This window comes from Calliphora vicina, chromosome 3, assembly GCF_958450345.1.
Source record: "Calliphora vicina chromosome 3, idCalVici1.1, whole genome shotgun sequence".
Taxonomy (NCBI): domain Eukaryota; kingdom Metazoa; phylum Arthropoda; class Insecta; order Diptera; family Calliphoridae; genus Calliphora; species Calliphora vicina.
In genome coordinates this window covers 114042292-114064207 of record NC_088782.1, presented here as the reverse complement: position 1 = coordinate 114064207, position 21916 = coordinate 114042292, and the positions used below count along the sequence as shown (strand labels likewise).

Here is a 21916-nt window from a genome sequence, read left to right as displayed (position 1 = left end):
ACCTATGGGAAATTGTAGATCGGAAAATATTGCGCGATAATTGCAAGAATTTGGAAGACCTTTTCCGCCAAGTGGAAATAGCCTGGAATACTATTCCTGGGGAGGTTATATCGAATCTAATTGAGTCCATGCCTCGTAGATGTAAAGAAGTCTTAAAAAATAAAGGCTATGCCACAAAATATTAGAAATATTTTTAGTTTTAGTTAATATTTATAAAATGTGCTTTAGTTTTGTCGCGCCCAAAAACGACTGTTGAAAATGTGATATGAATTTTTTTTGTTATAGTTAATGAAGTTATTTATTTTTTGTTTCTTTTTAATAAACTAAGATGTTATCTTAATAAAAAAGTTGAAAAAATATAAATACTAACTTGAATACTATTTTTATTGAAGTGTTGTGTATTAAGTATTATCCCGTGCTTTAGTTTTGTCCGACACTGTATATCTGGATTACTAAGTCATTAATATAGACAATATGGATATCTAATGAAAGATATTTCAAAGACTTTTGCAACGACGTATATAAGACCATATAATGTTGGACCTACAATGGGTCAAAATCGGAAAAAAATATTTTAACCCGAATTTTTTTTTCACCAAAAATAAAAAATTTTAAAAACAAATTTTTTTTTTTAAATTTTTAAAAAAAAAATTAAAATTTACAATTCGAAAATTTGTATTTTGAAGTATAATTTGGTGAAGGGTATATAAGATTCGGTACAGTCGAATATAGCTCTCTACTTGTCTATTTATTGTTTTTTTTTTGTTCATGAAAATTCTTACTGTATGTTGCAATATCTCATCTGCATTCATGTAGAGATCATTTGACATTTCAAAATGAAACGTGAATTTTCTATTCATTACACAAAATTCTGAAAATCAAATGTCAAAGGTCACTTTGACAGCTGGGCGGTAGATTGTGTGGGTGTTTGTTTTCTTCTAAAATATCTGTATTCTTTACTAATGAAAGCAAACATTTGCTGGGCTTTTTATAAAATTAAATGACTAACTAAGGTCCATTAAAAACAAATAAATCATGTAAACGTGTGATAAGTTCAATTGGTCTTCTTATCATTTCTCAATAACAAAAACAACAAAGATCGTGTTTTCTAAAAATGTTTAAATTAAATTTAAAAAACTTGTGAAAAAAAACAAAACCAAAAAAATTTTGTTGACTATTTTTTGTTAACTTGTTATTATTATTGCAGGTATTAAATGCTACAGATACATAACAATAAACTCCTAAGCATACAATTGTATTTAAGAATCTGTTGGTGTGGGTATCTAGAGATTTTGGTCCGGCCAGGAGGGTTCTCTCTCTTTCAAGAAAAACAATACGTTTTATTTAAAAAGAAAACCACAGTTTTATGGCGTCAAGTATCTGCAACTGCTACACAAATGTACGAGTATTAAACAGTGAACGAACGTACAGATGCATCTACATATCTATTTAGCTATCTCTGTTTTTATTAGGGTTCACATGTCTGTGCATCTTTTCTACCTCTAGTGTGATTAAATGCTGCTAAATGCACTTTTTTTGCTAAATGTTACTTTCGTTGCATCTTATTTTCGTTTGTTTTTTTTTCACGCGACATGCTTTGTGCCTGCCTGCCTTTGCTTATCGTCCGCCTGCTGCCCCTATACCACAATCTGGCAAATTGTCTGTCTAAAAACAGAAAATATTGAAAATACAACACTTTTTTTTTTGCTTTCAATATTATTATCATTGTATGGCAAAATCAAAACAAATCAGTGCACATTTAGACACCGGTATAAACAAGATTGTAATTTGTTTTCATTTTTAATTGTCGCATTAAAAATATTTATTTTTGTAAATTTTACAAAAAAAAAATTTTAAAAAATTAAAAATAAAAGTGTTTTATAAAATATATATGTATGGAAATTTAATTAATTAAACAAAAATAAACCATTATAAAATAAAGTTTTTATTTAAAACTTGTAATAAATTAAATAAAAAAAAATTAAGTTGAAGCTTTTGCTAAATTACATAATTCTATTAGGTAAATATAGCAAATTATAATTATATTAAGTGAAAAATAATTGCAAATGAATTTAAATACAAGAAAATGTGTGAAATAATTAAATAAAACCAAAATATATTGCTATATTGTGAAATTAACATTTAGACACTCCCATTTGAGAAAAGGGGTGTGATATCTAGAAATCATGTGTGATAAATTTACATACTTAAATTTTTTTTAATTTGAAATCTATAAATAATTATGTATGCAAAATTTTAAAGTGCTAAAATTTTGTGTTTTATTATTTTAAATAAAGTTTTTGAATTGAATTGCTGGTCCTCAAGTGAAAATGAGTTTTATGATCAGAAATATTATTTTTTTTATTTGTGTTTCTTATTAGCAAACAGCATCTTTTGTTTGTAAACATCCCAAGACTTTCAATATATCAGTTTCAAGTGAATGACATTTGCCGGAAAGAAGAAGCAAAAGGAAAATAACTTTAGAGTAGAAAATAGAGATTGGTTGCTCTTTATGCTTAATCAATTTCAAGGCGAATTTATATATCAGGCAAATTCCAGCAAATTCGAGCGAATTCATATATTTTTTATATATGGTATTTGAAATTCTCATGTTGTGTCAAACTCCATATATAACAAATTTATGAATTCTCTCGTATTTGCCTGAGTTCCAAACCGACTTCACCTGGTATATAAATTCGCCTTGGTTTATACATGGAGAAATACAGAACGGAAACTAGAAAAAAACTCAAACATACAATTTACCCAAAATCATCACACATACGAGTGTTGGTTTTTTTTACACAGTTTTATGTATTAAAACATTCTTACCACTTAGGTTTTTGACAACTGAGTTAGACCTTTGACAGCAAAGTTTCCGATCTATGTGTATTTAACTATAGGTCTATAAAACAAAAATTTCCATACACAATTTGTTTTATTATTGTACAGTGCAACTTCGAGAATCCGGGCACATATAGCTTTAAACTCGGTCGGATTATCGAGTTGTCCGGAATATAGTAGTGAACATTTTTGAAATAATCTAAGTGAATTAAAACTTAAATTTACTCTTTAGTTGCAGATATATTTATTCAAAAACAAAAATAATAATAGTAATCTTTAAATAAAATAATTTGTCCATTGCTTTTGAAATTTCTGATGAAAGAAAGTTTTATATTATGAAAATGGTTGATTTGGGAACATAGAATTTTTCGGCAATCTGCCTAATTGTTTTTCCCTCATCATGATTTTGTAAAAAACTTTAGTTGTAAATTTCTTAAATTTAAAATGGAATCAACAAATCTAATCATAAATTATTAGAATCTGATTCCTATTAATAATATTTGTTGAGTTTAAAATTGAAATTGCGGAGGTCTTTGAAAAGACAAATTTTTAGCCGATTTTTGAAACAAGAAATCGTAAAAATATGACTAATCAGTTGTCCGCGCGCACTCACCTTTTCATTTCGCCTTTTCTTCTATTTAACGATTTCTTTGTGAACAGTAAGAAGAAGATAAATTAATTCTATGGAACACAAACATCAATATACAAATGACAACAAAATCGGCACTGCTTCATTTAATTAGCATTTTCTCTAAGAAGCGGATCAGCTTTAAAATCCATCCGCAAGCTTGAATATAATACTTTTAATATTCCCCAGGGGAATTTCTACTGAAACCGTATTGGAGATATCCAAAACAGATCCCATTCTGGCTAACTCACAGGGACCCAAACTAATGTAATGTCAGATAGACGACCTAGCCTTGACAGAGCATTTTTACATTGCCTGACTAATGGTGATGAAGTTCTACAGGCATTCAATTAGAGAAGTGCCGCCTTTTAGAACCGTCTGTATATATCCTGGTTTCATATGCGTACACAATATTACCCCTACACCACTCACTCCTGGAGGGAACTAAGACTTTGAACACCCTATCAAAATTTGTTCTCGATCACCAACATCCAGTTGCGTTAAGCCTCGATGCGTTGCAGGCAGAGGTGGCCATTATGTGAAGGTCTATTGGAACAAGGTGCAGTATAGTGTTCTGTGCCTCTGAAGGACTAGTCAATGCTTCCTGATCTCTGGACTTATACAAGAGATCCATAAGTATGTATTGGAATATACTTAACCCTGTGTTGAGTATTCAGTTTCCATGATAATTTAGAAGAGTCCAGGGGATTTCAACCGTGGAAGTCTGAAGCGCGGAATCTTGGTCTTTACCGCGATAAGTACAAGTTCTGTTTTGCTTCGATTTACCCCAAGAACACTTTCCGTGGCCCAATTGTTGAGAAACCCTAAAGCAGTGGACATAATAACACTATTCTGACACAAGTATCAGCACATCGTCCACATAAGCGTCAACTTTTATTCCTTTTTTTGTCTATTTCAATGAGAATCGAGTTAGTAACGATAAGCCAAAGTAGTGGAGAGATTACTCCGCCCTGAGGTGTTCCTTGTCAAACTTGCTTGCTTTAACTATTATATTTGCTGTAACTATTCTTTTAGAGTTTCAATCGTTGAACTTTTTAGAGTCTTGATTAGATTCAATCTTTGGCCTTTGTATAGTCCTAGTTTATCTTCAATAGTTGGTCCTTATACATATTGTTACGTTTTAACCTTTTCAAAACGTTGGTTTATTTCCTTTAAATAAACCGGATACTTTTGATTGCAAATAAAAGCCGTTTAGTAGTTTGAAAATTGTAACAACTCTTTATTTGTTTAAAATGTACAACAACAGAATTAAATAGTTACTCAATGTTTTTTATACACGTATAAAAATACAGACACACTTTATAATGTACACGAATTCACTTGAAAAATACAGCACACTTTAAGGCACTCAGTTGATGTTTATTCGAAAAGCGTCTCTGATAAACTCACTAACGACTGCAACCTTTGCCACTATTTATAACACTGCCATCTGCACTCTAGATTGCTCTTTAACTGTCAAAGCTCGTATATTCTAGAGCTTTCTGTTCTTTAACTGAATATAGGAATTCGAATATACGTTCGCAGTAAACAGCGTTGCCATACTTACGATCAATGGTCAACTGAAAGCTTTTATTCAATGTTAATAATGCCCACAGATATGTTACAGTTTGCTATTACAGCACTGCTATTTGAAAGCATTATGCTACTTTTAAATCAGCCGTTAAAATCGTTATAGTCTTACCCCCATATGCATAAACAGTTTATAAATTTATCAAAGGTTTATAAAACAAAATTTGCATACAAAATCTGTTTCATAAACCTTTGATAAATTTATAAACTGTTTATGCATATGGAGGTTAGTCTTAACCTCAATTATTAGCCTTCTGAGAGTTTTAGTTTAGCTTCAATTATAGATAACTTTATTCAGAATTTAGCACCAAATATAGATCCTTTTAATAGATCCTAATAAGTCCTACTTAAGCAGAAATTGAAGATCTTTCTAAAGTCTTATTTAGTTTCAATTGTAACTTTGTAATCTTTTTAGTCATTTTAATTCTAATCATAGGACTGTTTATAGTCATATTTAGAGACTCTAAATTTTGAATTCAATTGTAGATATTTTTAGAGTCTTAATTTGGCTTCAATAGATACCCATTTTTAGCTTCAAATAAAGACCTTAGTAGAGTAATAGCTTTGCTTAATTTAGTTTCTTCTTTTAAATGTCATTCACTTAAAACTAATAGCTTACATACAAACAACATTCACTAAAAATGACTACCAAGTCGCTTGAGTTGTCTTGTACGTCTGCTTTTACACAGGGCAATTTTTCTTGCGCAAGTCTAGAGTTTATAGGAGAGAGAGGCAAGAAAAAAGAAGAGGGGTTTCTTTTGTTTTCTCATTTTCAATATGGCGTCTATTAGGTTTTGCCATACAAAATTGCTCACAGACTTGCTGTGTGTAAACAGTTTAAAAGGGAATCGACGAGACTTGCTTCAAGTAAACTTGCCCTGTGTAAAAGCAGACTACGAGTATTTTTCAAAAGAATTCGGATAGCGAATTCAAAAGAATTTTTATGTTAAATTGACACATGTTATTGTGGGAGTATAAACTTTGGCACGTTTCTAAATTTTATATTTTTTTTCTATTTATCAAAATAAAAATTTTAAAAACATGTTAAAAGTTATTGTGAAATTTATTTCCTATTCATTTAAACAGTTTTATTATTAATATGTTAATCCGCTTTGAACAGTGTTTACTGTCAAACCGTATTTGTTGTTTGAATATTTATATTTACATTAACTTTAATCATCCATGGTTCAATGGATTTAAAAATATCATCATTTTATTTATATATACTACAAACACACTTAATATTTTTATTCCGTATAATTAATTTCACTATTGACAACAGCAACAACAACAATTACAATAATAATAAATAAACAAGTGATGATGAATTTGTTTTTTAGTTCAAAAAATATTTGACATATCAAATGATTACAAAATGCAAAAAAAAAAAAATCAAAATTGTTATTGTAACTTTAATACTGCGTTGAAAAGAAAATAAACCAATAAAGAAAATATGATCCTAATAGTTAGCAATTAATTAAAATTAATCTATAAAACTAAAACAAAGTGTGATTTTACAAAAATAGATGTAAACGTGTGACTTAAATACTTTGGCAGACACGTGATCGCTATTAAATTTTGCAAAAACAGCTATTTCACAATGTCATGCTAATTAAACCTAGTCCATGAAAATATATTTTTCAACAATTAAGGAATTATTATTTTTCATACTCTTCTTTTTTCATATTAATTATAATATGGTTTAAAATAATTTTTTAATTTTCATCAAGCTGTCAGTTTCTAATTTAAAGTATATTATGTATTTAGATAAATACTTTCAAATAAATAAACCACAATACATATGTATATATGCCTGAACCTACAATATTTGCGAATTTTGCAAAATTTGAAAATATAATTTATTAAAATTATAATGATTTTTTTGAAACAGATGCTTTTGTTTTCAATTTATTTGTGCGATATTTTTTGTACTTTTCTTATAATTTTATTTAATAAATTAAATATATTTTTTTGGTGATATTTTCCATCCACTTTTCTTTTTGCTGTTTCATCACATGATTTATACCCCGTGTTTTCCTCTAAACATATTTTTTTTTTTGATTATGGAATTTTCGAAACCCCTTTTTTATTGAAAATAGCACAGACAATTCAAAATACACCCACGCAAATAAGTATTCTCTTGTTGTTTTCTTAACAAATTGCTGATTTAGTAAAAAATAAAAAAATGTATTTTTAAAAATCTTGCAAAAATATAAATAAATTCAAATAAAAAACAAAATAATCAATTTAATATTGTATAAAATTCTAATCATAAACACTTTAACTTTTCAATCATACAAAATCTGTCATACATATATGTATGTATGTCTGTATTGTACATTCCATATTTATGAGAATTTAATTGATAATGGGCCGGCATATAAACGTCTGACACATGTCTGATGCATAATAGACATTTATGTTTGAACATTAGCTAAACAGCAATATGGTTCTTTCGTAAACTATAAAAAGTAATTTAATCACATTAAGAAAATGTTTATACTTAATTGTGGCTATTTGTAGCACAATTTATTTATTTAAATTTTTTATATAGAAACTTTAAAAATAAGTACGACCTTTTGATGTCATTGTTTGTGGGTGTTAATAAATATATATTCATAGCTATATAATATTATGTAGCAAGAGTATGACTAATATAAATCACCTTTAAAAAGTGTCATCTTAGAAATTTAATTTAATAAATAAGTATAAAAAGTACCACAGAAATGTACTAAAAAAACATTTTTTTTAATAAATAAATTACTGTTACTATCTGGAAATGTTTTTATGTTTACTACACTTGAGAGGAAAATATGTTTAAATACTCAACTGAAATTAAAGTGCTTTAACATATCAGTTTCCAGTGAATAGCACTATAGAAGTAAAACTGTCCTATAAATTCTATTCACTGGAAACTGATGTTCTAAAAGTCGTTATAATGATATCGTAGGTATATTTAGAGACATATATTTAGCTGCAATTGTAGCTGACATTATATTGATATTTTAGGTTTAATATTAGGACTTTTAGAGTAAAGCACTGGCTTCAATTATAGCTCTTTTTTGCTTTAAACGTAGATACTTTTAGAGTTATATTATACTTGATTATTAGTTGTAATCGTTTCATCACATTAGAGTCTAAAAGCATGCCCTCTTAGTGCTATTATTAGATTGATATTTCAGTTCTTATTGTTGATCTCTTTAGTGCATTAGTTTGCTTTAACTGTAGGTCATTTTAGAGTTGTATTTTATTTGATTAGTAGCTGTTATTAGTGTGATATTTTAGCTGTAATCGTTTTTATCTTTAGAGTTTTAGTTTACTTTAAAATCATTCCCTTTACGAGCTATTATTAGAGTGATATTTCAGTTTTTATCGCTGTTCTATTTAGTCATAGTTTGCTGTAATCGTAAATCTTAGATCAGCTTCAATCTTAGATATTTTCAAAGACTTTTTAGAGTCGTTGTTCAGCTTCAATTGTAGGTATTCAAAAGGATTTTTAGAGTCTTAGTGTAGCTTCAACGTAGCTCCTTTTAGAGTTTTAATTCAGCTTCAATCGTAGGTCTTTTCAAAGGCTTTTCAGAGCCTTAGTTTAGCTTCAATCGTAGGTTTTTTTCAAAGACTTTTCAGAGTCTTATAGTTTAGCATAAATCATAGGCTTTTTCAAATACGTTTTAGAGTATTAGTGTAGCTTCATCGTAGGTCCTTCTAGAGTCTTAGTTCAGCTTCAGGCTTTTAGCTTGAATTATAGGTCTTTTCAAAGACTTTTTAGTGTCTCAGTTTAGCATCAATTGCAGATATTTTCAAAGACTTCTCAGAGCTTTAGTCAATCATCAATAGTATTTTTAAATACAGTTTATAGTCTCAGTTTAAATCGTAGATCTTTTTAAAGAAATTTTTATCGTAGGTACTTTTAAACACTTTTGTAAAGTATTACATTGTCTTTAATCGCAGGTCTTTTCAGAGTCTCAGTTAAGCTTCAAACGTCGGCTTTTTTAGGGTCTTACTCTGGATTCAATCATTAGTCTTTTCAATCTTAGATCTTTTTAAAGAAATTTTCATCTTCAATTGTTGGTACTTTTAAAGACTTCTAGACTCTTGACTCTTTGTAGAGTCTTACTTTTTCTTTAATCGCAGGTCTTTTCAGAGTCTAAATTAAGCTTAAATCATCGGCATTTTTAGGATCTTACTCTGGATTCAATCATTAGTCTTTTCAAAGTCTCAATTTAACTTCAATTGTAGGTCTTTGTAGAGTCTTACTTTGACTTCAATCGTAGATCTTTTCAGGATCTTATTGGGGGATCCGGGATTTTTTCAAAGTTTTAGCTTTTATTTTGAAACATTTGTACAATAAAAATTTATTCAAAGTATTGGCCATTGTTAGCTAAGACCTTTTCCCATATTTCTGGAAATATATGGATTCCGAGCCAATAGAACTGCTCCTCTTTAGAATCAATCCAATTTCGGATACTCTCTTCTGAAGTGATGCATATCCCAGAGAGAGTGTTCTGATTCGATCGAAACAAATAGTAGTCGGACAGGGAAAGGTATGGACTGTAAAGCAGCTGAGGCAAAACTTGCCGACCATAGTTAACAGGCTTGGCAACATGATTTCATGCATATTCTGCGCGTTTATCGGCCAATGCTCCCGTTCGTGAGGTCTGGCGAGATTTGAGCAGCTCATACTTGACCCTTTTGGTCCCATCAAATACAGAGCTTTGGGGTCGATTCGGCAGGTTGGCTAGGACTCACTACGATCTCTTAAGTTTCGGGTTTTCATCGCAAGTAATGATTCGGTGCGAAACTGATTCTCTTTTATATCGTTCAAGCAGCATTTCGGGCATGCAAAATCATCTTTCAAGGTCTTTCGCCTTCAATGATAACCAATTTCCCTGCTTTTGGATGAATCCTGCTGCTCGCTAACGTTTTCAAATTGCTTTTTGAGCTCCTAATTATTTTGCCAGCTCTTGCTGAATTTTACAATAATCTTCTTCAATACTTGGTCTTCAAACTTTTTTGGCTGATCTGAGCAATCTCTGTCTTCCATGTAAAAAACACCACTTCTGAACCTCACACTGAACCTCGCACTTTGAAAATGATGGAACACATTAACCATAAGTTTTGATGAGCAATCGGAGTGCTTCAGCGGTACTTTTTTCAAATTAAAGAAGTAAAGCAAAACTTCCCTCTTTGTTGGCACAAAATTCGACAACATTCTCGAAGCTAAATAAACATTGTTGTTCACACTATAATGTTCTACAACTAAGAGAAAATATGACATTTATGTACCCTTCAAAATGACATATAAGTTATTAAAAACCAAAACTGCGTTCAAAACTTAAGCCATATACTGTAAATCCCACATTTTTAAGTCATACACCCAATAATTTATAAAGAAAATTGCCTGGATATTAAAAAAGTTTTCTTTGGTTTCAATTTAGAGTTCTCCGCCTCTATAAAAACACTCTTTTTAAAACGTAAACAAACATTTTTATTTACATTAATGAATGCATATCAATTTATGCTGAATGTCAATATATAAGAAGAAAAGTAAACTAAATGTCTTAAAACATACAACTCTGATTTGACGTGACTGACATTTTATTTAACTTATTTCAGTTTGTTGGCACTTAGTTGTATCTTAATTTATGATTTCATCAATATTTTGTTAATTTATCGTTTCTAAAAATGTCTAATAATAAAGTAAATAGTAAACAAAAACTAACACGTCAACGTTTACAAAAATAAACAAAGTTTTCTTTAGAAAACTAAAAACAATAATACGTAAATGCAAAAAGATATTTTGTATTACCAAAATAAATCTACACTCAAAAGCGATTATGGTTTTATATGCAGATTTTCAAATAGTTTAATATTTAATTCATAAATTTTGTTTTATTTTTGTTTCTTTGAAAGAAAAATTACTCATAGAAAAGTATTATTAGCATGGGTTTTTTGAATATACATATATCTGTACATATTAAGTGCATATAAACTTTTGCCCTTGACTGTTCAAATATAGATTATATACAGCCATAGCTAGCAGTATTTCAATTTTAATTTTCTCAATATACTAAAAAGCATTCGTCAACGTCAACTATTTTTAAATATATAAATATGTTTGTAGAACTTTTAACATTTTAAATCTGTAAATATTCATATAAATCATTCATAAAATAAAAACAAATCATAATTTGTTTAGCTGCCCTCTTAAATTTTATTACATGATTCATGGGGCTAAATAAAATATTTTATTAATTTTTAAATTAAGCTAAAAACGTCTTTAACATATTTTTAAAATGTTTAATACAAATTAAATAAATTTAAGGAGTATTTATAGAAAAAATTTAACAATTTGGCACGTGAAATTCCTTTTGTAATTCTCAAAATATTTACAGACATCTGGTTATTGCAATAAACGAAAATATTTGCAAATAAAAAAAGAGGCAAATAAAATTTCAACATGCATTTCAAAAACTATTACAAAACTAAGTATTTACAAAAAGCAAAACAAATGAAGGCAAAAAAGCTATACATTAAACTAACTAAATAAATAATTTAAATATTTGTGAAACCAAAAAAAAAAAAGAAAGAAAAAAATTTGCCAATTAATTAGCCAATGAATGGCCTTGAACTATAGAGAGAAATTAGAAAAAAAATTTCAAATAAAATAATTATTGGCATTAAAGAGAGGAAGTACATAAGACTCCGTATAGAAATACGAACTTGTTTAACGTCAGATTTGACAGCTGCTAGAAAGTAAATCTGAACATGGGATAAAGCGGATACGGAAGAAGAACACAAACAGATGTACATACATGTGTTGTAATTAAAATTTTTTTTAAATTGTTAAATTCCTAAAAGTAAAGATTTCATTATTTACCTGTTTATAAAGGGTCTTCCTATAGGGACTTTCGAACTTTGATAGTTGATAGCGGCCATATTGTTGAAGCTACATCTGTCGAATTGGCTGTCATTTCTTCAGTTTGTTTTGACAAATCACCATGGACCAAACACGGATACCGAGAGGGGGCTTAAATAAAGTAAAATTTATTTTACAATTAGATTTGTTTCCTTTTTTATACCCTTCACCTTCGTGAGAAGGGTAGGTATATATAAGTTTGTCATTTCTTTTGTAATTTCTACAATATAATTTTTCGACCCTATAAAGTATATAAATTCTGGATCCTTATATATAGCGGAGTCGATTAAGCCATGTCAGTCTGTCAGTCTGTCTGTCCGTCTGTCTGTTGAAATCAATTTTCTGAAGACCCCAGATACCAGGACAACCTTGATTTTTAACTTATTCTGACCTATATCTGGATTACTAAGTCATTAATATAGACAATATGGATATCTAATGATAGATATTTCAAAGACCTTTGCAACGACATGTATACGACCATAGTAAGTTAGACCTACAATGGGTCAAAATCGGAAAAAATATTTTTTAACCCGAATTTTTTTTTCAACAAAAAAAGAATTGAAAAACAAAAATTTTTTTTTAAAATTTAAACATTTTTTTTAAAATTTTACCTAAAAATATTTAAAATTTGTATTTTATCACCGGCCCTGAATCCGTGCCTGCATTGGACGGATATATAGCTCAACAACACACGTGCAAATGATCAAATTGTTTTCTGAAAATGGGCCCTGGAGCCCTAATTTTCTTCAAAAATCTTCAGCTATGAGGCCCTTTTGTCGAATTTGGGAAGTTACCAATCCACATGAGATCCACAAGAGCATACAATGCATCCCGAAGAAGTCACTGTTTGGTGTGGATTTTGGTCTGGCGATGTCATCGGTACATATTTCTTAGAGAAGGACGTTCACCGTCAACGAAGAAACAACTTATTTTGGCCTGAATTGGATGATATGGACAACAACGACATGTAGTTTCAACAGAACGGTGCTGCATGCCACACAGCTGATGCCACATTGGACATACTGCAGTGGGATTTGAGGGCATGGTCAAATCATGTGGAAGTGTTGTGAACTGGGCATCGAGATCGTGCGATTTCACCATGTTAGTCTTTTTCTTGAGGGATTTTTTTGTGAACTGGGCATCGAGATCGTGCGATTTCACCATGTTAGTCTTTTTCTTGAGGGATTTTTTTTAAGTCTCATTTCTATGCGATTAAGCCACAAACTACCACCACTCAAATCAAACATTACCCAGGCCATCTGTCAAATTCAAGCCAATTTATGTGCCAGAATCTTGGGAATTCGCAGCGCGCCACTCCCAGAGAAAGTGGAAAGTGAAATTTTAAAATGTTTAGCTTTTATTTTGCAACATTTGTACAATATAAATTTATTCAAATTTATTAAATTTATTGACCATTGTTGTTAGCTGTGACCTTTTCCCATCTATCTGGCATTATATGGATTCCGAGTTAAAAGAACAGCTCATCTTTTAAGGAGAAGATCGAATCAATCTAATATCGGATACTCTGTTCCAAAATGAAGTGTAGCCCAGAGAGAGCGTTCTACATCGATTGAAACAAATAGTAGTCGGACGGGGCACGGTCTGAGGTCAAACTTCCCAACCACTTCGTTTTTTTAATACTTTTTAACAGATAGTTCAACATGTGGCCGAGCGTTGAAATATTTAGGCCAATGCTCGCTTCAAACGAATCAGATGCATTCGGTATAGGTTCTCAGTGATGGTTTGGGCAGATCTCAGCAGCTCATAATAGATTGGACCCTTTTACTCCCAACAAATACAGAGACTTACCTTAGCTCCATGGATATTTGGCTTTGGTGTCGAATCGGGTAGTTCGCTGTGTTTCACGCGCGCTTTAAACGAATCAGTTGCATTCGGTATTGGTTCTCAGTGATGGTCTGGGCAGATCTCAGCAGCTCATAATAGATTGGACCCCTTTTACTCCCAACAAATACAGAGACTTACCTTAGCTCCATGGATATTTGGCTTTGGTGTCGATTCGGGTGGTTCGCTGGGTTTCACGCGCGATTTCCTTCGCTTTGGGTTATCGTAATGGAACCATTTTTCATCGCAAGCAGTGATTAGGTGCAAAAATGATTTTCTTTTATAGCGATCAAGCAGCATTTCGGACATGCAAAATCGTCTTTAAAGGTCTTTCGGCTTCAATTTGTAGTGTATCCAATTTCCCTACTTTTGTATGAATCCAGCTGCTCGCAAACGTTTTGAAATTGCTGCTTGAGTAGCTCGCAATGATTTTGCAGGCTCTGTTTGACAATAATCTTCATGGAGTAATGTCTCCAATTCTTGGTCTTCAAACTTTTTTGGCTGGCCTGGGCGATCTTTGTCTACTCAGAACAACATAATGTGGTAAATCCTTCATCATAAAGATGGTTGTCACAATCATATACTAACTACAATCAAATACATGATTGCTACAACCATGTTAATCATAACTTTAACGTATTATGGGTACCTCATCCATATTAATAATTTTTTTCTCTGAGTGTAACCAGCGAAGACGCGGCGGACATGTTTTATACCCTACATAATTGCATAGGTAGGCCTTTCTATTTGTTTTATTTAAATTTAAAGATAGGAAGCGCATAATGAACGGCCCTCTACCTACGTTTAAGTCCCAAAAGGCCTACGTTTGAAGCTGAATTAAGACCCTAAAAACTATTAGGAATGAAACTAAATTAAGACTCTAGAAAGACCTATGATTGAAGATATACTAAGACTCTCAAAATACCTTATGATTCTCAAAAGGTCTATGATTGAAGCTATATTAGGACTGTTTATATATACTTCTTTAAATTTACTTGCTTAAGTTTTTAAAAGTCTCGCTTTCTTTTTGAAATTGCATTTATTTTTATTTATATTAATTTATTTATTATAAGTACTCGTACATTCTAAGTTTAGCATTGTTATATCAACAATTTTGTTTTCTGTATTTGTGTTTGTCTTTTTTTTCTAAAATGGCTCGTATCCAAGAAATCAAAAAAAAAAGCGCAGAAATCTATATTAAATGCGCTTAAATGTTGTGTTCGTTTTAAATTGTTTTAATTTTTTTTAAAAAAAAAAAATATATTCTTCGTTTTTATTACATTTGTTTGGGTGGTATGACGTTTGTATAATGTATGTTTATTTGCTTTATTTTATGATAGCCCATTTTTTTTTTTTTTTTTGTGGATTGAAAAACAGAATTTAAATAAAAGCATCATTTCTCAAAATTGATAACAGTGGGCTAAAGTAGGTATTAAAGATTATGTAAAATAAATCGCCACAATATGGACTAAAATTTCTTAGGCAAATGCCTAACGTTTCACGAGTTTCTCGGAAATTGTATGATATGGCATTAAAATGCTTTTAACAATGTGAATGTATCTTCAATATGGGAAGATCTGAGGAATAATGAAGGAGAGGTCGATTATGCTGAAGAACAGGGCCTTAAAACAAGTTTAGGTTTGTCTAGTACAAGGAATGTCACCACTTATGTTGAACTTTCTTGTAAATTAGATAGTGTTAAGGATCAGTGTTCAGCACCAAGTTAGTTGCATATGTTGATGACACGGTGCTCCTTATAAAATGGAAATTACTTTCCACGATTAATGAACTATTTCGTCGTATTACTCATCGCCTGATCGTCACTCATTGGGGGAATGCTATGGTAAATGGAAGCCTTCGATATACAATGTATAATTTTCGATATACAATATATAAATCATAAAAATTGCAACGATATTCTTTTCGAAACAATATAAAAAAAATCCGCCCGTTTTTTAGTTCCTAAGCTCTCGTGGAAACATTTTATTATTTATGTTTAAACTTGTAAGAAGACCTTTGGAAAAAGATGGGATCTCAAACTGTATGCACTTGAGTGGATGTTGGAGACCAAAACACAACTCCCTATACTCTATACAAAGCACAGAGATTAACTATCTTACGATCACTGTGGCGAAGAGATCTACTCCTCAAGCCAGCCTAAAGACGATGCTGAACATAATTGCACTTGAGAGGAGGGGGGATATTGGAGGCCATAGCACAACTCTCTCTACTCGATACAAAGACTGTCTTGCCATCACTGAGACTAGCCTGTATTTTCGATCACTGAGGCTAAGAGCTCTACTCCTCAAGCTAATAAATGTATGATGCTGAACATACTTCCCTTGACATTGAACATCACACTAAAGTATAGGCTTGGGATGGTTCCCAAACACTATTTTGACAGAAGATTTAAGACAACAACAACGACCAGAAAATTCTGGGTCGTTGACACTGTCTATACAATCTATACTCTGTGCTGTCGGGATAATGTGATCTCAATACACTGTTAGTTGAGGAATTTTCTATAAATTCTCTCAGACTTTACATTACCTGCACCGTTTTTCAAGCGGAAATTTAATCCACAGCCTTTTCAAGTTGTACAGCAATTCAATCTAGGATCTTCGACAATAATTTAAGACAATAATAATGACTAGAGAAGTCTGGACCGTAAACTCTTTCCTTCGGGATAACGATATCTCAAAGAATAAAATGGTTACTGGTTGGGGATTTTTCTCTCATGCTCTTGACATTCGAGTTTCTCTCAGACTGCACAATATGTTTGCCAAGCGGTACCGGGGATCAGATGATAACTCTCACAGAGTATTGACAAAACTTTTAGACGAGAATATCGACCTTGGGATATCAAGCTACACTGATGGATTAATTATGGAAATGGTCATTGATTAATAAATTTTCTCTGATGTTGGGCTTTCTCTCAGACTGCTCTCTATCAGCATCTATTTCAAAGCGCAAATTTACGAAATTTCTTCAGCTGTGAAAATTAAACAGGAATTCAATCTAGATTCGAGGTCGTGGAAAGTCTACGGTTAGAGCATGACTACAGAAGGGCCCACCATTGAGGATAAATCATGACTACAGAAAGAGACACGATTGAGGTTAAAGTATGACTACAGAAGCACCCTAGACTGAGGCTAAATCATGACTACGGCAAGAGCCACTATTGAGCTTAAAGCGTGAATCACGATTGAAGCTAAAGCATGATTACAGAAAGAGCCATGATTGAGGTAAATGCTTGATTACAGATTGTGGCTAAAGCATGACTTCAGAAAGAGTCACGGTTGAGGCTAAAGCTTGACTTCAGAAAGATTCACGATTGAATCTAAAGTTTGACTATAGAAACAGACACCATTGAGGCTAAATTATAACTACAGAAAGAGTCACAATTGAGGCTAAAGCTTGACTTCAAAAAGAGCCACCATTGAGGCTTAAGCATGACTTAAGAAGACTATTGAGGCTAAAGCGTGACTTCACGATTGAGGCTAAAGCGTGACTTCAGCAAGAGTCAAGATTGAGTATAAAGCTTGACTTCAGAAACAGCCACCATTGAGATTGACTTCAGAATGAGTCACAATTGAGGCTTATGCTTGACTTCAGAAAGAGCCACCATTGAGGCTGAAGCATGACTTAAGAAGAGTCACGATTGAGGCTAAAGCGTGACTTCAGCAAGAGTCAAGATTGAGTATAAAGCTTGACTTCAGAAACAGCCACCATTGAGATTGACTTCAGAATGAGTCACAATTGAGGCTTATGCTTGACTTCAGAAAGAGCCACCATTGAGGCTTAAGCATGACTTAAGAAGAGTCACGATTGAGGCTAAAGCGTGACTTCAGAAAGAGTTAAGATTGAGTATAAAGCTTGACTTCAGAAACAGCCACCATTGAGGCTATAGATTGACTTCAGAATGAGTCACAATTGAGGCTTATGCTTGACTTCAGAAAGAGCCACCATTGAGGCTAAAGCATGACTTAAGAAGAGTCACGATTGAGGCTTAAGCTTGACTACATATTGAAACTAAAACATGACTGCATATTGAGGCTAAATCATGACTACGGCAAGAGTCACGATTGAGGCTAAAGCTTGACTACAGAAAGAGCCAAGATTGAGGCTAAAGCCTGACTACAGAAAGAGACACCATTGAGGCTAAATCATGACTTCAGCAGAGTCACGATTCAGACTCTTCTGAAGTGGCTAAAAGCCACGATTCAGTATAATGTTTGCCTACAGATTGTGGCTAAAGCATGACTATGGTTTGAGGTTAAAGCATAACTTCGGAAAGGGTCATGCTTTCTCGGAAATATTCACGATTGACTGCAGATTGAAGCTAAAGCATGGATCCAGGATCAGGACTACAGAAAGTTCCACGATTGAGAATAAAGCATGATTACAGAAATAGCCGCGATTTAGGCCAAATCATGACTAAAGAAAGAGCCACGTTTGTAGAAAGCCACGATTGAAGCAAAAACAATACCGATTGAAGGTAAAACATTACCGTGATTGAAGCTAAAACATGACTACAGAAAGGGCCACGACTGAAGCTAAAGTAAGATACGAATCAAAGTTAACTATGACTGTAGAAAAAGTTACGATTGAATCTAAAAAAATCTGTACAAAGGAACATGATTGAAGCTAAATGTAGACAGTCTTGCTTGAATTAACTTGGAATTAACACATTGCCTAACCCAACACATCAGGTCATCCGTGGGAATGAAAATGCTAACGAATTTTCAATAAATGGGTCATTATTGGATGAATCTGTTTAGAATGCTCAAATGTTCTTTGCAAGGGACTTAGTGGGGACTTGATCAGATTTCTTTTCGACTTACTGGGCACAGTATATCCGAAGGGAAGTTCCTCTGATGGATCTAATCAGATTCGTCAAGAGCACCGGATGCTTTTCATGGAAGCCACAGATATTGAGGGCAGGCGAACCATATAAACTAAGCTAATACTTTCCATATTGAAGCTACAATTGGACGGGAGGAAGAAAAACTGTAGGAACTTTGAAATCCTAAAATATTCAGATTAGGGAATGTGTTAATTCCAGTAGAAACTGAGAGCCTTGATATCAATGGTCCACGAATCAAGATTGAATTCCTGTTTAAATCTCTAAAGTAATACCATTATGAACACTGTCTCTCATATTTTAAATTCAAAGATGTTGATAATGATCCTCCTGTTCGGAAATTTTTTACACAATTTTGCTCTTAAACAACCCACTGTACATTCTCTATATACTCATACAATATACATTCATATACATAATTAATTAATATGCCTATTTACTTTTATTATCAATATACTACATAAATACTATATGCAATTTAATTTTAATGAAACAAAAAAAAAAATTCAGTCAAATCTTAATGAATACAATTTTATACGAAAAAAAATATTATTTTTTTCTTTTTCTACTTATACAAGAAAGCCAAAGCAACGAAATCTTAATAATGTTCTTCTTTGTCTTATATTTGCAGTTCGTCGCAAAATTGAAAAGTCTGACGTAAATGAACGGTCCAGGCGATTTAACAGTAACCCATAGTAGTGCCACCCCAGACCCCAAGAACTGCAGTTTAGTCTCTATAATACCCATAGTAGGTATGTCATCATGTAGAGGCCGAGCTGAGGCATTTGCACGCCGTTTATCCTCCAAGTTGCGCACGTTAGGCACACAGGTGAGCATCAATCTTTTGTCAAATTAAGTACCTAGTTTCAGTAATTGAATATTTTGTCTATATTTTTTTATTTTCTTAAAGGCTGACGATGCTGATATATCACCGGAGGATGAACCCATCATAAATGGCGGTAATACAAATACTTGGGTCACCGGTGGTGATGGCGGCGAACAAACGGTTACAGATCTTCAACCCTTGCGCCATGAATCGGATTCGTTTTTTGATTTCGATTGCGAATTAGAGAGTCCCGGCAGTCCGGTTGATGAATGTGAATATTTAAGACTTATAGAATCTGCTTCTAATACACCTCACAACTCGGCAGCTGAATCAGGCTATGCTTGTGCCTCGGCTGCCAGTTCACATAGTTCCTCAGATGGTCCCTATTTTGATGTTAATTCCGAGAATGAATCCTGCATGAGTCGCTTACCACACCAACATCAGGCACACCAACAGACCTCAAACCACATATGTCAGCCACACCAGCAGACGGCTAAAGATGAAGTTGATTGTGCGCCAAATCAGACAGCAACCGGTCAATGCAATGGCTATCAGAATCATCAAGATGTAACACAAACACTGCCCAGCGAAGGACCCGACATTGAATTGGTCAAAAATCCTGAAAATGAAATTGAACCTATGGAAAATTCTAATGAAATCGAAATGAGCAAAAATGTACAGGAGCTAATCTTGCAGGAATTGCATAAACAATCACAGGATTATAAGGAAGAGGAGCAGGTTAACAATAAAAGGAATACGGAAGATCAGGATAACAAAGAAACAGAAATATTAACGGAAACGGAAACGAATACGGCTAAGGAAACTGCAATACATACGGAATTGGCACCAGAGGAAGTTCAATCAGAAACTCAACAAGTTGTACACATAACTAATGGTCATGCCGAGAATGGAGAAGATGTTTTGAAGGTGGAAGTGGTAGAACAGGAAGTGATCCAAAATGAAGTTAAAGAACAAGAATCTAAACATGAAACTGACTTGAAGGTTGACGAGCCAGCCATTACAAAAGACTCCAAGGAAAATGAGTTACAAATACCCAAGACAGAAAATGAAAAACCCAAAACTTCTCATTTGCACATGGATGCCACCGATGATGAAGATGACAGTCGACCTCAGAGAGTAAGACGTTGTTCTTCGTTGAAAACTGGCAAAACTCCGCCCGGCACTCCCGGCCGCAAAAAGATTGTACGCTTCGCTGATGTGTTGGGTTTGGATTTGGCGGACATTAAAACGTTCCTCGATGAAATACCCAATATACCCAAATCAGCCTATGAAGACTTAGAGATCTTGGAATCGCAAGCGCCCGTACAATTGGGTCCCAAATCCGATAAATTACTTATGCCCCTATTCCAACAGCCCGGTGGCTTACCCAACTATTTGGATATTGTACGCGAAAAGCTGGTGTCCTTGGAAAATGCAGCCGTCACCGATGGCATCAATCACACCATAACGGGCAGTGTTAGGGTGCGTAACCTGGATTTCCATAAATCCGTACACATACGTTATTCGTTAGATGGCTGGCGTAGTTTTGCTGATTTGCAGGCAAATTATGTGGAAAACTCGTGCGACGGCTTCTCTGACAAATTCACCTTTATTATATTTGGCAACTCGTTGCACATTGGCCAGCGACTGGAATTCGCGGTACGTTTTCAATGTAAGGGCCAACAATATTGGGATAATAACTACGGTTCCAACTACTGTTTCCAATGTTTGCCCACATCGGCATCCGTCCTAAATCCCATCGCAACAGTTCTTCCCTCACATCACAGTAACAATATGGTGTCTCTATTAAGTCCAACTGTTGGAGATACCTGGTGTACTTCGTTTTATTGAGCAGCAGCCGCAGCAGTGTAACAGAAGAAGCAAAGTAAAACAGATTGCTAAATTATGAATTAAGCGAAAGTAATTAAAATTTATAGAATCTATAGAAATTAATGTTAACATATGTTATATGTGTATATTGTATATAAATAGGATGACAAGGTTACACTTATAGAATAATATCAAATGCTAATTTGCTAAAACAATAGAAAATTTATTGCTGAAAAATTTTGTTAAAGTTGATGAGTTGAGTGCAAACTAAGGAATTGGGAATTGTTAATGTTTATTAGGAAAAGTAGGAGATATTTGGTAAGGTAAAGGAAAGGAACCGGGTTTAAATATTCAGTTGTTTATTTGGCAATATTTTTATGTTAAATCACAGACTTATAAAACTATTCAAAGATTCTTATTAGATTTTTCGGAAAAATCATTTAATTTTACAAATACAATTCTAAATGAGGAAAGAGTTTATCTTGTGAATAATACAAACACAGTTTAAACTCACAATTTTGGTTAAGTAAACCGGGTTTAACTGTTTACTGGTTAATACATTTACAAGTTTAA

General features: G+C 32.7%; 1 protein-coding gene across 2 annotated transcripts in view; it reads left to right on the top strand.

The window, feature by feature from the left end:
* The window catches only part of Gbs-76A (Glycogen binding subunit 76A), a 36046-nt gene extending 14481 nt beyond the window's left edge, over positions 1-21565 (top strand). Inside the window, exons 1-3 of one of the 2 annotated variants that reach the window (XM_065503051.1) lie at positions 1876-2020; positions 19319-19516; positions 19598-21565. In XM_065503051.1, the coding sequence (XP_065359123.1) occupies positions 19349-19516; positions 19598-21364 (1935 nt within the window). In that variant the 5' untranslated portion in view covers positions 1876-2020; positions 19319-19348 and the 3' untranslated portion in view covers positions 21365-21565. Of the gene's footprint in view, positions 1-1875; positions 2021-19318; positions 19517-19597 lie in introns of those variants that run through there. The other variant, XM_065503050.1, reaches the window with a different exon arrangement.
* The last annotated feature ends 351 nt before the right edge of the window (positions 21566-21916 follow it).